Consider the following 13,922-nt stretch of genomic DNA (forward strand, 5'->3'; position numbering starts at 1 on the left):
GCAAGCCAGATAGGTCAAAACGGGTATACCTTTGTGCATTTCTCACATAACAAACGCGTTTGATAATGGCCAATCAAAACCATTTCAGCCTAGGACAGACTAATCGCAATCGATTCTGTACATTTCTTATTATACGCTTCCCATATGTTATTATACGCGCATAATAAACAGCATTTCTTATCATACGTGTAAAATAGGAATTATGTGTTATCTTACGTGTATTACATAAAATGGAACGTGTATCATGAGAGCAAATCTTCTTGTATAGAATAATAGTGGATTATCAAACACCTTTGTTATGTGAGAAATGCGCAAAAGGTATACATGTTTTGACCCATCTGGCTTGCCATAGAGCACTAAGCTTGAAACGCGTTGCTTATCCCGCCTGTAGCATCGTGTGTATCACTGTTCTACTTTGCTACTTATGTTTTTTCCCCACTGTTCTCTAGTGAACAATGTATTCATCATATATTCAACATCCTCAATCATATATGTACATAAATAGAGCGCATTTTGAATTCCTATAATATGGGACCTTTGAAGGAATGTGAAACCAAGCAGTTTTTTTTTTTTTTTTGCTGATTTGAAAACATCAGATCTGAGGGAAAAATTCTAATTCAAATTGGGACACTTTCAGCTGCAGTGTAAATGAAGGCTTGAGTGCTGATGAGAAGCATCCACCACTCTACGGCTGATCTGCTATGTAGGCGATAAGACAGGGAGATTTCACTCAGCTGGACGTGGACAACTATCTATGTCTATATGTTCAATGCAACTGTGTGGTATGTGAAAAAAGGCTGAAAAAGTGATATAGCTATACATCTCTCTCCATCATTTACATTACATCTTCCTCTTGCCATCCCACACTGCTAACACACACACACACACACACACACACACACACACAATGCATTATTCACCGCTCGTCAGTGCTTCACACTATGCACATCACAGGTGTCCTCTCCATCTATTCTCCCAAGATTCCTCTTTATTTATGCCCTCTCTGTGTCTATAAGGCTTCTATTCAGATTTTTTTGTTGTTGTAAAGATATATGTATACAAGCTCCCTCAAGGTCGGAGCGGCAGTCTGCTCACTACATTACCCTCGTGTTCCATCTCAACAATATCCATCCATTCAGGCTGCTGCAACGTCGTCAGTCTGCCTTGTTTACTCCATTGGAAAAATAAGTCCTCACTTTCAAGGACAACGTATAGAAGCTTTTTTTTTTAATACTGTGCTCCTATTGCTATTCAGTCATACAAACTTAGTAGAATTCTGGATATTCTTACAATGCTGTGGTGGTGAATTTTGTTGCAATTTGACGCAAAATTGTGCTTTGCTTGGCCTTACCTACTTGGAAAAAGCCAGGTTCCATACTTAATAAGCAAGAAGACAAGTTAACACCAGGCACTAACCAAAGGCTGCTATTTTTTTGTGTGTGTCAGGTAAGATTGTCTGCCAGCTACTTTGGCAGTTGATCGTTTTTATGATAATTTGCAAAGATCGAGCAAAAATTGCCAGCAATCTATTTGGAAGCCAAATGTTAAAAGAATCAATCAGGAGAGTCTTCAGGACCAATCTAATAATTTATTGCATTGACCAGATAATAATATGTTGTCAGCCAACAGTCATTGCTTCACTTTGTCCCCAGTATTAGTCAATATATGTAAGGTTTGGTGCAAAGGACATTAGATGCGGGGAGTTTTCCAACGCTGATTGCTGGACTAAATTGAAGCCTAGATAGTGTAGAAGCAGCCCATTTACTGCAGAGTAGAACTGTGAGCATTAGCTGATGTGATGAATCATAATAATGAAGCTCCATCAAAGCGTAGATGGAGCAACATGAGAACCTTGTCCAAACAGTGCAACAGAGAAGGGGTTGATTCAGGCTCAACATGTCTAGCAGGATTAGAAAACAGAGAAGGAGACAAAGAAAACTCAAGAGACAAAGAACACGGATGGTGTCAGGAGGAGATTAAGAAACAGGTCTATAGGTAGATGGATGGATGGAAACACAAAGATGGGCGAAGAGTTGATGGGTGAGCCAGCCTCAGAGGAAGACCCTGTCACACATTGTGTAACATGCCAAGATAGCTCCAGTCTCAGGAGAGGAGAGAGGGAAGGGTGTTAACACACGCTGTCTGTTACCGGAGGAATCACACTCACCATGCTGCTGCATCCTGAGCCCCAAAGATCAACAGCAGATCCCTTAAATCTCTCAAGTCATAGCCATAACCGAGATCTCTTATGTTGTCTTTATCTCGCTGTCTTTTTTTCCTCTGGCTCTTGCTCTTGGCTGTATCTGCGTCTTTAATGTTATTACTGTTATTGTTACAGGGGTTAATTTTTTTGCTTGGTCATGGGGCAAGGAAGAAGTGATTAACTTTTCACACAAAATGGCCAAAAGGGGGCGTGGCGGTGGCCGTGGCTTCTCACAAAAAGGTATAGAACTTACGAACGGATTCACGTAACACCAGGAAACTTTGTTGAAAGGTTGGTCATGGGGCAAAGAAGAAGTGAACAACTTTTCACACCCTAAAGGGGGACGTGGCTTCTCACTAAAAGGCATACTGCATAACTTTTGAATGGATTCATGTGACACCATCAAACTTTGTGTGCCTATCAGCAGACATAAGAAGAGGCAAACCGTCCAATACTGGCCCAATCAAAAACATTTGGACATTTTTGCCAATTGGTGTGAGTAGGCCAACAAGTAATTAGGACCTATTAACGACATACACAATCTTAATAGATTACAGAAATATACAACCATAGAGTGTAGAAAAAAAATATTTTTTAAAATATTTTTTCATATAATTTACACTATGAAATGCAAATAAAATAAAAACTGAAAAGAAATGTGTTCTTATATTCACACAACCACGTACAATATCGCATTTCAGTTGCATAAATTAACCTTTTACCACCATGAAATGATAACTTTTACCTCACAGGGCAGTAACAGCTTAGCTAAAAGCTGTATCTAGCAGGACACAATTACAGGTATATCAGATCAGTAGAACGCATTGAGCTTAGCTTAACGTTACATTTAGCATGAACAAAAATGACACAAAATGCACTTAATGCAATATACAAACATTTCAAAAATACTCTTACATTACTCCAATTGGTTTACATTACCCCAAGTATCAGTATGTGATCACTAACACTCAGCATTCCGAGTAGAGACATCCCTGTCCCAGACACTAGCAACAAGCTAGGCTAATGCTAGGCTCCCATGATGCTGGTGAGTTACCAACAGAAGAGTACTTTATCAACAAGTATTGGTATGATTTTAATGAACATCTTAAACTTTGTCTCTGTTTTTTTGTATTTTCACCAAAGCGTTATTCTTGCAACTTAGTGATGAAAGGTTCGGCGGTTCTTTATGAGTGACTCAGTGAAAAGATTTGTTCAACTGACTCTTTCGTTTATTTGATTCAGTTGGTCAAACACCACAACAATATTTTTCAGATATCTCTCTTTCTAAGCTGGTTGTTATATATTTAGATAGATAGATAGATAGATAGATAGATAGATAGATAGATAGATAGATGCTCTCAGTCAGCTTCACTTCTACTGTAGCAGTCAAACTGAAACCAACTCATGCCCAGTATATCTCCAAGAGATCCAATAAAATCTTGAGATGTAAGGTTGGACCTGGCCCTGTTTACAGCCTCTCTCTCTCTCTCTTTCTCTCTCTCTCTCTCACACACACACACACACACACACACACATCTAAACACATACACAGAAAGAGGGAAAAAAATGGCTTTAGAGGCCTTGAAATATGTATGAGCAGCTCTGAGATTCACCACGGTAAATGCATTTTTCATCCACTCCCTGGCTCTCTTGTATGTATTTTTAATGGTTCTGCCCTCTGGGAGGGGGGTCTCTGGCCCCATCTGTAGCCCAGCCAGAGTGCACCAGACCTGGGCTGCAGGATATGAGGGGGCCTGGTGGCAAGACCTGGAGGTATGTGTGTGTGTTGTGTGTGTGTGTGTGTGTGTGTGTGTGTGTGTGTGTGTGTGTGTGTGTGTGTGTGTGTGTGTGTATGATTAAAACATAGTGCTCTATGGATCCCAACATGAAGTGTGTCCCTGTGTGTGTGTGTGTGTGTGTGTGTGTGTGTATGTGTGTGGCCAGGTTTGCCCTTACATCTCAAGATTTTATTAGATCTTATTGGAGATATACTGGGCATGAGTTGGTTTCAGTCTGAGTGCTACAGTAGAAGTGAAGATGACTGAGAGCCTCTGTATCTATCTATCTATCTATCTATCTATCTATCTATCTATCTTAGCGTGTACTACATGAAAAGGAATAAATTTAGATGGAGTTGTTTCAGGTTTAGCTGTACTTTGTCAAACTTAGATGGCATTCGTCAGATTTAGCTGTCTTTTGTCAGACTTAGATGGAGTTGTGTTAGGTTTAGCTGTACTTTGTCAAACTTAGATGCCGTTCCTCTGCAGTGGAGGGCAGTCCTGGCATTACAACCTGCGTGCACACAAACTACTAATACAATCTACAGTATGTCTACCCATCTACAACTCAAATACACTACCACACATGAATTTACTGATCAATTATCGGACACATCCCAAACTGGAATTATTGCTTTTGGGCACTACTCTGATAGCGCTAATCGGCTGGGCTGTCATATCCACTATAGTAGTCGACAATTTTGTTTTAGTCTACCTAGGAAAAAGCTAGCCACATTTTTTTCCTGCTGCTTCCAGTTTGTCTCTGATAACACAACAACACAGTTGCTGTATCATATTTTGGAGAAAGTTGAATATGTTTGCATTTATTTCAACCAAACCCTGTTTCAAAACCAGAGCAGTATGAAATAAAAGTCTAAAATATTGATAAATATACACTTGAGAACCACAAAAGGTATTTTAGTCTTTACTTGAGGGGCCCTCCCTCAGCTTGGGGCCCTGGGTAGTCCTATTCCCCCCACTCCCCACCCTAACATTAAATAATAAAAATAGTGGAATTTTTTATACATTTTGTATATTTAGCACTTTTTAAAACAGAAGTCACAGAGTGCTTAACAGACAATAAAATTAAAATAGCAAGCAAATAATAAATATATAACAGCATGCACTGCCTAATGTCCCGCCGTAATCACCATGATATATTAAACAAATAGTTATGCTAATGAGGTCATTCATTAAGCTAATTAAATTAGCAAATATTTCTATGTTAACATACATAGGTGGTATTAATATGAACTCCATATCTTAAAGAATTAATACGTTTTAGTAGTTTCAAAGAAATTTGTTTTTCCTCATTAATATTTAAATTTATGCAGCAAGGTGTTCCAAAGTCTAATCAGATCATTTACTCTAGTGGGGAACCTGTGGTGTAAGTATGAAGTCTCTATCATGTATTGTTCTGGAGTTATTGTGTTCACAAGAATGTGTCTACACACCATGGTGGTGGGTCATAAAAAACAGACAATAAGACAAGACAATAATAACAATATAAAAATAAAAAGTTCAGTATGGCACAAATGGATGTTGAGAAGTAATTTAGCCAGTCTAAGCTCCTCCAAAGGCATACTGACTGATGATTTGTTAGAGATGATTAGATGTTTAGAATATAGTAGTGTTGATTATAGCAGTATATCCTCTATCCTCTTGTCGTTTCACATGCACATACACACTCACAAATTCATGATGTTGTCGTCCTTCAGTGCACAATGAAAAAAATCACAAAAACACAAATTTATGCGTGTTTTCCTGGTTGTCTGATGGAAATTGCAGCAGGGCACTGCCCTATTGCAGAAAGAAATAGAAAAGAATGTTTTTATACCGTTCGCCTCTGGAGCCATTTTGTGCCTAGGAAGAGAAATTGTAAATAAGGAAATAAATTTCAATGCTGTGTGCCTGTGAAAAGGTTTCTCTCCTACCTTTGGCGTAGCGTTTCCTATTGTGTGACCCTAAGTACACCGTAGAATCATTTGTGCGTCCTAAATAATGCCAGTTATCCATTTTCAGTTCACATAGTAACTTTAGTAGTAGTGGTGCCAATTATATTGCAGAGTTGAAATCTTTTCATATCCATTGTTGCGTATACTTTAACATTATGTACTAATTCCTGTATTTATGAAGTGGCCAGAGTGCTATTCAGTTAATGAGAGAGGGAGGTACCCTTGTTGAAGCCTACAGTAATATGGTAGCTAAATTGATATAAATAGTCATCATATACAGTATAATAGTGGTGTTTAAAGTCTTATTCTCGTATCATGTATTTTATGAATACTTACAATAGCCTACCCTGTACTTACCTGTGTAATAACTTGAGTACAATCTAACTAGGGTTGTAACAGCTTGCTGTGAGGCTGTGGAAATGTTTGAATGATTTACGTTCATGCCACAGATCTTGAATGGATCCCCTTCCACTGTTTGCCATATGGTAATTTGGCTAGTACACCATAAAATGGCGATTATGGAATTTTAAGGGTTAACTGCTATGGTGACAGCGCAAGTCTGGGCATTGAGGCGGTAAAGTCTGTCACACTTGCTTGAGAACTGTGCAGATGAGTCTGTTAGCAAAAAAAACTCCACTGAAAGCTAACGTTAGCGACAAAGCTAACGTAGCTTTATCACAGACTGTACTTCTCTCTCTAGCTCTTCTAGTCAACATTAGCATGTTAGCAATCCATGGCAGCAAGGAGACAGAGAAGCTCCTTTGGTCTTTGCTGCAAAACCTCTCACCTCAGCGACTTGTCATAAGTCGGTTTATACGGAAGCTAGCCCAACGGTACACATAAAAATGTCCGCCGCTCCGACTATCCTGGAACGTTGATTTGAATGGGAATGACTGTTCTATCGATTCAAGCTCTGTGGTTTATGCTCCGAGTATGTTATAGTATGCCGGGCCCGCATCTTTACGTTTCTTTTTTGTTAATAAAATTGTCACCTCTTTTTGCATCAGACCTCTGCCTTATGACTTTGTGAAGTTTTGAAGTTTTTATTTGAAGCTTTTTCCAGTAGGCTACCAACTAGCCACACTAGCATTCCTATTAAGTAGTGGCACAGCCAGTAACGCTACAATGCCCTGCTGTGTTTACTGCTTGAATACACCAAACACGCATCATCGATTTTTATCCTTCCTGTTTGTCATCTTCATCAGTATGTGGCTGGGAACTATTAATCATGCATCAAAACACAAACAGCTTTTTGTCCATTTCGTTTAATGTCTTTCTCTTTGTGACATGACAAGAATATTCCAGCTTTCGGACTGTGCTCGCTATTGTCCTTCTATAAAGCCATTTTGTGGCTAAAAGAGTAAATCAGGAATTGAGATTCCATGGCATACATGCTGCTAGGTTTACACTTTGTGTCTCTCATCTATATTACCTTTATTGTTTGTTGTCTTCATTGGTATGCGAGGCACACATTGGCTTATATGCAGTCGTGGGAAGATCTAGGACCCTACTGTATGTATATTAGTTGAGTGACAGATTATGTGTATATCTAGAGGTCAGACTCTGAATTGGTAGGTTACTATGGTGCGGGCGCACACACTCACTCACACCCACTCACACACACACACACACACACACAGTGAAAGTCTGGCTGCTGGCCTTTAATAAAAGGTAATATAGCAGGCTGCCGGAATGAAAATATATAGGTTGACTCCCTCATTTATTCCACTGTGAGTAATAGGGTAGGTACCATGTGCATGCATACACGCATACACACACACCTGTGAAAGCACACACACACACACACATTCATGCATGCACATGCAAGTACAGCAGTACACACACTAGTGTATGCATGCATGCGCACCCACATATACATATGAATACATATATGCATACAAACACAGACACACACCTCTTAGATGAATAACACATCTGCATTAGATTTCTTTAACAGAAGTATTTAAATGACACTGATTTCATAAATACGTAGATATACACAAACATTCAAATACACACTTGCCTGCAGACACACACATACACACACAGATGCACACATGCAGGGACAGTATATGTGACGCATGCATGCATACAGTACATGCATACACAGACACACACAGACACACGCTCCGTCTCTGTCCCCTGGTTGCAGTGTGATTCAATGTCTCTCTGGGCCTCGTGTTGTTTCTCCTGTTCCTCTGGCTGGTGTGATCACTGCCGAGTGATTTCTCTCTGTCTGTGTTTTATAACCACCTCATTCATCCACAAACCCTCTATCTCTCTCTATTGCTGCTCCAAATTCATGCCTATGAATTATTGATGAAAGGACAGAGACCCTGGTACAATAATTCAGGCAGCCGAACAAAGGTGGCGGTGGTTGGGGAGGCGGGGGGTTGGAAACCTGGCAATATGGACTATTGGGTTGTGTACAAACACACCGCTGGCGGCTTTATTATGTGCTTCAACTATTGTGTGCTTCAACCATGGAAGTGTTTGTTTGTGTTTTGAATTTTGCAAATGAAACATCTCATCTTTCCAAATGTCCCTCATGACTTTTCCTAGACCAACTTTCTGTACAAACCAGTGTTGTTAGATTTTAATTTTATTTTCATTTTACCACATTGTAGCAATAAGTATTTATCCCCTTTCAAATGATGGCCTTAGAGCCCCCAAAATCCATTGGCCTTTATTATATTAAATGTGTTTGTGTCTCTGTATGTGTCCACACCAGGGTAAGAAACTAACATTTATACGAGGCATTTTTTACCCCCTAATCTGATTTTTTGTGGCATTTTGGTCTTTTTCGTTGGCAATTTTATGTGCATTGCATATTAGCACTCAATTTGCACCACTAAAATTCCTTTTAATTTCTTCCCACTGCTGGAAACTGGCAGCAGGACTTACAGAAGAGGATGGTGCCATTTTCCCATCTCTGTCTCCAACCAGTCCATCTTCCAAACCTCAACTGTTGAGTTTTTCCCGATATTGGTTGTTTTGTTTTTTGTTGGCGCGGTGCTTTGTGTAGTGTTGGCATTTTCTCCTACTGCTGGCTATCTGGCGCCAACATGTTTGACTGCTTCAGGCTGCGTACACCTCTGTCGTTTTCTGATCAAAAACCTTTGTGGATTTCAGCACCCCAGTGAAAAACAGACTGCATCCCTGCACACATTTCAGCACCTTTGGGAGTAAAAAGACAGACAGGGGCAGCCAGTTGTTGAGTTTCAGCAGCAGTCTCAGCTCCAGTGAATAGTAATCAGCATGGCAGTGGTGTGGTGGATTTCATCAGCACAGTGCTAATGGACAGCTCCACATTTATCTTTGCAGTATAGAGTCAGAGGCTTTCATCACCACTAATGCTGAACAGCTTCAGAGACTGCAAAGTTAGTACAGACATACAATATATGTGTCTTTATCTGTAGTACTACAGTAGTGGCCAGTAGAAGTACTACATCATACATCTACCCTGCATTAGTACTACAGCAGTATTAGCAGCTGTCTATTCTTTTTCTGTTTTCATAAAGCAGAACTGAATAGGTATGATTCAACACAAAACTTGTGTCTTTCAAATGATGGTGGGGGAAGGCAGAACAAAGAAGAGGGATTTTCCATTCTCCTCTCAGGGGGGAAAGCAACATTGTTGGCATACTGTAAACGGCGGGAGTGCTGTGACAGACAGTGATGGGCTTGGTAGTCAGGAAAGTAATATATGACTCATTACTCAGTCAACTTGTGTATGAAAACAAAAGTGTTGATGCTCAACGTTCTTGTCATCCTTTTGCTTGATAAAATACAAAGTAGTGGGAAAACTTTCATCTAGAGAAAGTCAACTTTTCTACCATTTCTTACCTAAGCTATCTGAGTGTGAGAGGAGGATGACTAATTATGACAAAAACAAATCACAGGATGTAATATTATTACTGAAATTGAAACAGTAACTTGTTACACTGCCCATTGCTTGTAGGAATAATAATATTGCTGTAACACATTACTATTCAACATTGGTGATGATGGCCATGTCTCTACATCCCACCAGAGCAGATTACAGTCAGGGGAGGCACTGCTGGGAAATTTAACATGACTGATGATGGACAGCTCCAGTGCATCTCAGAGTGGGAATAGTGTGGGAGACAGTGTTGCTATGGCCAGTCGGTTGGGCGTGTGAGTCTTGAGGCTGGTTCACTTTAACTTAATCCATATGTAATGTACACAGAAATTGCAGTTTCTTTGCTAATGACACATCATTGACTCTATATTGTTTTGGATAGGACAACTTGGATCTGGGAAAGGTTCAGCATTTGAATTTCAGTGAACATATTGATTGACTAAACTGAAAGTGAATTGACTCTTACCCTGTGGCGAATGATGCATGGACATGTTTTAAAAGGAGCACACAGGTCAGAGAGGAATCACATTTACTGTGTAGTAACCACAGACCTTGAATGGACTGAACAGTCCTTCCACTGTTTGCTATGGTAATTTGGTTAGTACACCATAAAATGGCAACTATGGAATTTTAAGGGTTAAATACTATGGTGACAATGCAAGTCCGGGCAGTAAAGTGTGTCACACTTGCTTGACAACATGAGTGCAAATGAGTGTGCTGCATGAGTGCTTAGCAAATTGTCAAAACTCAACCGAAAGCTGACGTTAGCAACAAGTTAATATAGCACTAACAAAGATTGTGCTTCTCTCACTAGCTATTCTAGTCAACATCTGTATATTAGCAAACCTAGCTGGTAAGCATCATCAAGTTAGCGTTCACTAACTTTAAACAGCTAACGGACATCATCTGGAACATATTAACTCAACTATAACCACATCTACTAACTGTGCACAGATGTCAAAACTTTTGACCTATTTAAAAAGACAGCAGCAACTGGTAAAAGAGCTCCACCTAGTGGAGGCATGAGTCACAGTTTAATTCAGCTACAAGTAGCCTCCGCTAGTTTTCCACTGCTTTGGTCCTTGCTGCAAAACCACCAGTTTGTACTAGTAGCAGTAATTGTAGTAGTAGTAGTTGAAGTAGTAGCAGGAGACAAGTAAACAGAAGAAGCTGGTCAGTGCTTCAAACAGTAATTAGAATTCAGACATCATACTCTCACCATAGCAAGCAGACACATGGAAATATCATAAGAAAAACTTTGCTCTTTGATCCCTTTCTCACAGCTTTTTTGGTTGCCTTAGTTTAATAAACAGTGAAGTGGAAGTGATACAAACATCAATTATCAATTACAGTTTCATTCCAAAATGCAATGATGTGGCACCTACTCTGATAAAATGTTTGCTGGCATGAAAATAAAACACACTATGGAATATTATCTAAGCCATTAGCTAGCTTGAGACATTTACTTAGAAATTAGTAACAATTTAGAAGATGTAGCCATTTGTATTTTTTAAGTATTGAGCAATGAACATCTGGTCACAGTTTTCTAAAACAGGCATACAGCACTTTGGATTGACACGCTTCAATTGAATTTACCACATAGAAGCTCATACGGTCTGGCAGGCAGAAAAACATATTTATTTATGTGAGGGGAGAAATGTGCAGGTAGAGTGAAACACTTTAATTACCCTAACAATTATCATAACATGTTTTCATTTTATGTTTTTAATGTGAGTTGCTGTGTGTTTTTGCCTTGCAGACGGTGCGTCACGGCTTCCCTTACCAGCCCACCGCTTTGGCCTTCGACCCCGTGCAGAAGCTCGTGGCCATCGGCTCCCGAACAGGCGGCATACGGATGTATCCTTTCCCCCTGCCATCTGCTCACTGCCTCCCTTAGGCTGGGGACACACTAGAAGATTTTTGAAGTGCTAGCCGGTTTTGAAAATGCATTGTATCACACAAATAATGATGGATTTCACAGGGTTTTTTTGTCTCTCAAGTCAGAAATATCCTCTCACTAGACGATTAGGCAAAGACTGGGTGTCACACACTTAAAGGGGTATTAGAGGATAATAATAATAATGTTTTTTAAAAGGAATTCACTGACTTTTGGGGAATTTGTCCCATTGGTCACCTTACCCAATCTCTGATGAGAGGATACCAGAATCATCTGTGTATCTGATAGATAGCTCTGACCGGTGCACAAGCTAATGTTTTAGCATACAGTATGTTAAGTAATCGTAGGCAATTAACATTATCTAAAGTATGAAGATAAACTTTTAGTAATCCAAAGTTGGTATTGTTTTTTATTATATGGACTGTAGATTCAAAACTTCTGAAAACAAAATCTCAATCTTCATCATTATGTCCATTATGAATCAACGAAACACTTTAGCTGTCTGACTAACTTCACTCATTTTGTGTGTAAACTAGGGTGACCACATTTTCAAACTCCCAAACCGGGACCCTTAAGTGTACCGCACGTTCATGCACGCGCACATGTATGCGCTTATGCACGCACCATAGGTGTTTTCATCAGGATGGGGGACAATTATTTCAGCGCTTAGCACACCTAGTGACTGCACCTTTCAACACCATGGACAGCGCCTCAGCAAACAAAAAATGATGTTTTGTCTCCAAAAATCCACCAAAACATATGAAAACTGTATAATAACACACAACACAAAACACAAGGATTGCACTGGTGTAATATAACATATTTTTTGATTGTCAGATACCTTTCAGCTCTGGTTGTGTTTCACCAGATGGTAACGTTAGGCAAAGGTCCCGTCCTGAGCTGCCAGTTTCAGATCACTGTCACCGGTGTTTGCCCCGCTGAAGTAGGTCACAACGGTGCTACTACTAGCTTGTAGCCACCGCTTATGTTTGGCCGTCTTAATATGATCTTTTATGTCGGCATTTCCACTGTGCGCGACCGAAAATGTACTCTTGCAGTGTGTGCAGAACGCAGCATTTTCGTTGCCGGCTACTTCACGAAGAAAAGAGTAACTTAAGCCTTCTGGAGGTCTTTAGAAAAGACCGACTTTCTCTTCGGCACGACAGCTGACCGTTAGCGTACTGACAGATTCTGTCAGACAGAGCCACAAGCGTCATAGGCTAGCAACAGCCTTGACAACGACACATTGATTGATTGACACACATACAGACAAATCAGTGTTGAATTCAGACGCGCGGTGCATTGTTTATGTTTTTTGATTGGGTTAGGTAATAATGAGCGGGACAGAACATGATAAACGTCTATGTAAGCGCTGAAAACAAGTATAACACTATTATTATTATTTTAATTGTGGTGAAAACCGGGACAATTTGGTAGTGAATGTTGAAAACCGGGACATTTTAGTGTTTTACAGATATTTGTCGGGACTCGGGAGACCCATCTTGAAACCGGGACAATCCCGGACAAACCGGGACGTCTGGTCACCGTAGTGTAAACAAAACAAGTCATGTTCGAAGTCTCGCAGAAGAGAGATCTTCTGCATTCTTTTTCTTGAATTTTATGTCCATTTTACCTAAACAAGCCTGGTATATTTAGTCGCTTGTCATTAAAATGAACTAACCATCCAGTCTTAGAGCTGCTACAAGTTCTCATTTTCTCACTTTTAGGATAATGCTAATCGCCTAAGATTACTTAACATACTGTATGCTAAAGTGTTAGCATGTGCACCGCATAGAGCTATCTACCGACTCACAGAAATGATTTTGGTGCCAATCCTCACGTCACATATTAGGTAAAGTGACCAATGTGCCAAACTCCTCAAAAGTCGGAGTTTAAGTTTCTTACAAACTTTATTGTCACATCCATATCTTTTTATTTAGGGCGTCTTTGCTAGCCAGGACAGCAGTTAATTTCAAGCTAGGTTTGACACTGTAAAATTTTAAAAATAACATAAATGTTAAAAAATCAAGTTACATAAGGCATGCATTGTTAAAATGATTGGGGGAAATGTAAACTAGACAATTCAGTACTAAATGGGCTCTAACTCTAACTACCAGTAGGAAATACAACATTGATAGAACTTATCTTCTCCGACACAAACCTCTGGCACAGCTCTGGTGTGTCTCCAGCCTTAGTCATTCCTCTC

At 39.8% G+C, this 13,922-nt stretch overlaps 1 protein-coding gene across 2 annotated transcripts in view; it reads left to right on the forward strand.

Moving 5' to 3' along the window:
• The window catches only part of stxbp5l (syntaxin binding protein 5L), a 226,349-nt gene that overhangs the window by 20,408 nt on the left and 192,019 nt on the right, over positions 1–13,922 (forward strand). For both annotated transcript variants that reach the window (XM_071914581.2, XM_071914582.2), the window contains exon 2: positions 11,579–11,676. In XM_071914581.2, coding sequence (XP_071770682.1) covers positions 11,579–11,676 — 98 coding nt within the window. The remainder of the gene's footprint in view (positions 1–11,578; positions 11,677–13,922) is intronic.

Source organism: Centroberyx gerrardi, chromosome 10, assembly GCF_048128805.1.
Source record: "Centroberyx gerrardi isolate f3 chromosome 10, fCenGer3.hap1.cur.20231027, whole genome shotgun sequence".
Taxonomy (NCBI): domain Eukaryota; kingdom Metazoa; phylum Chordata; class Actinopteri; order Beryciformes; family Berycidae; genus Centroberyx; species Centroberyx gerrardi.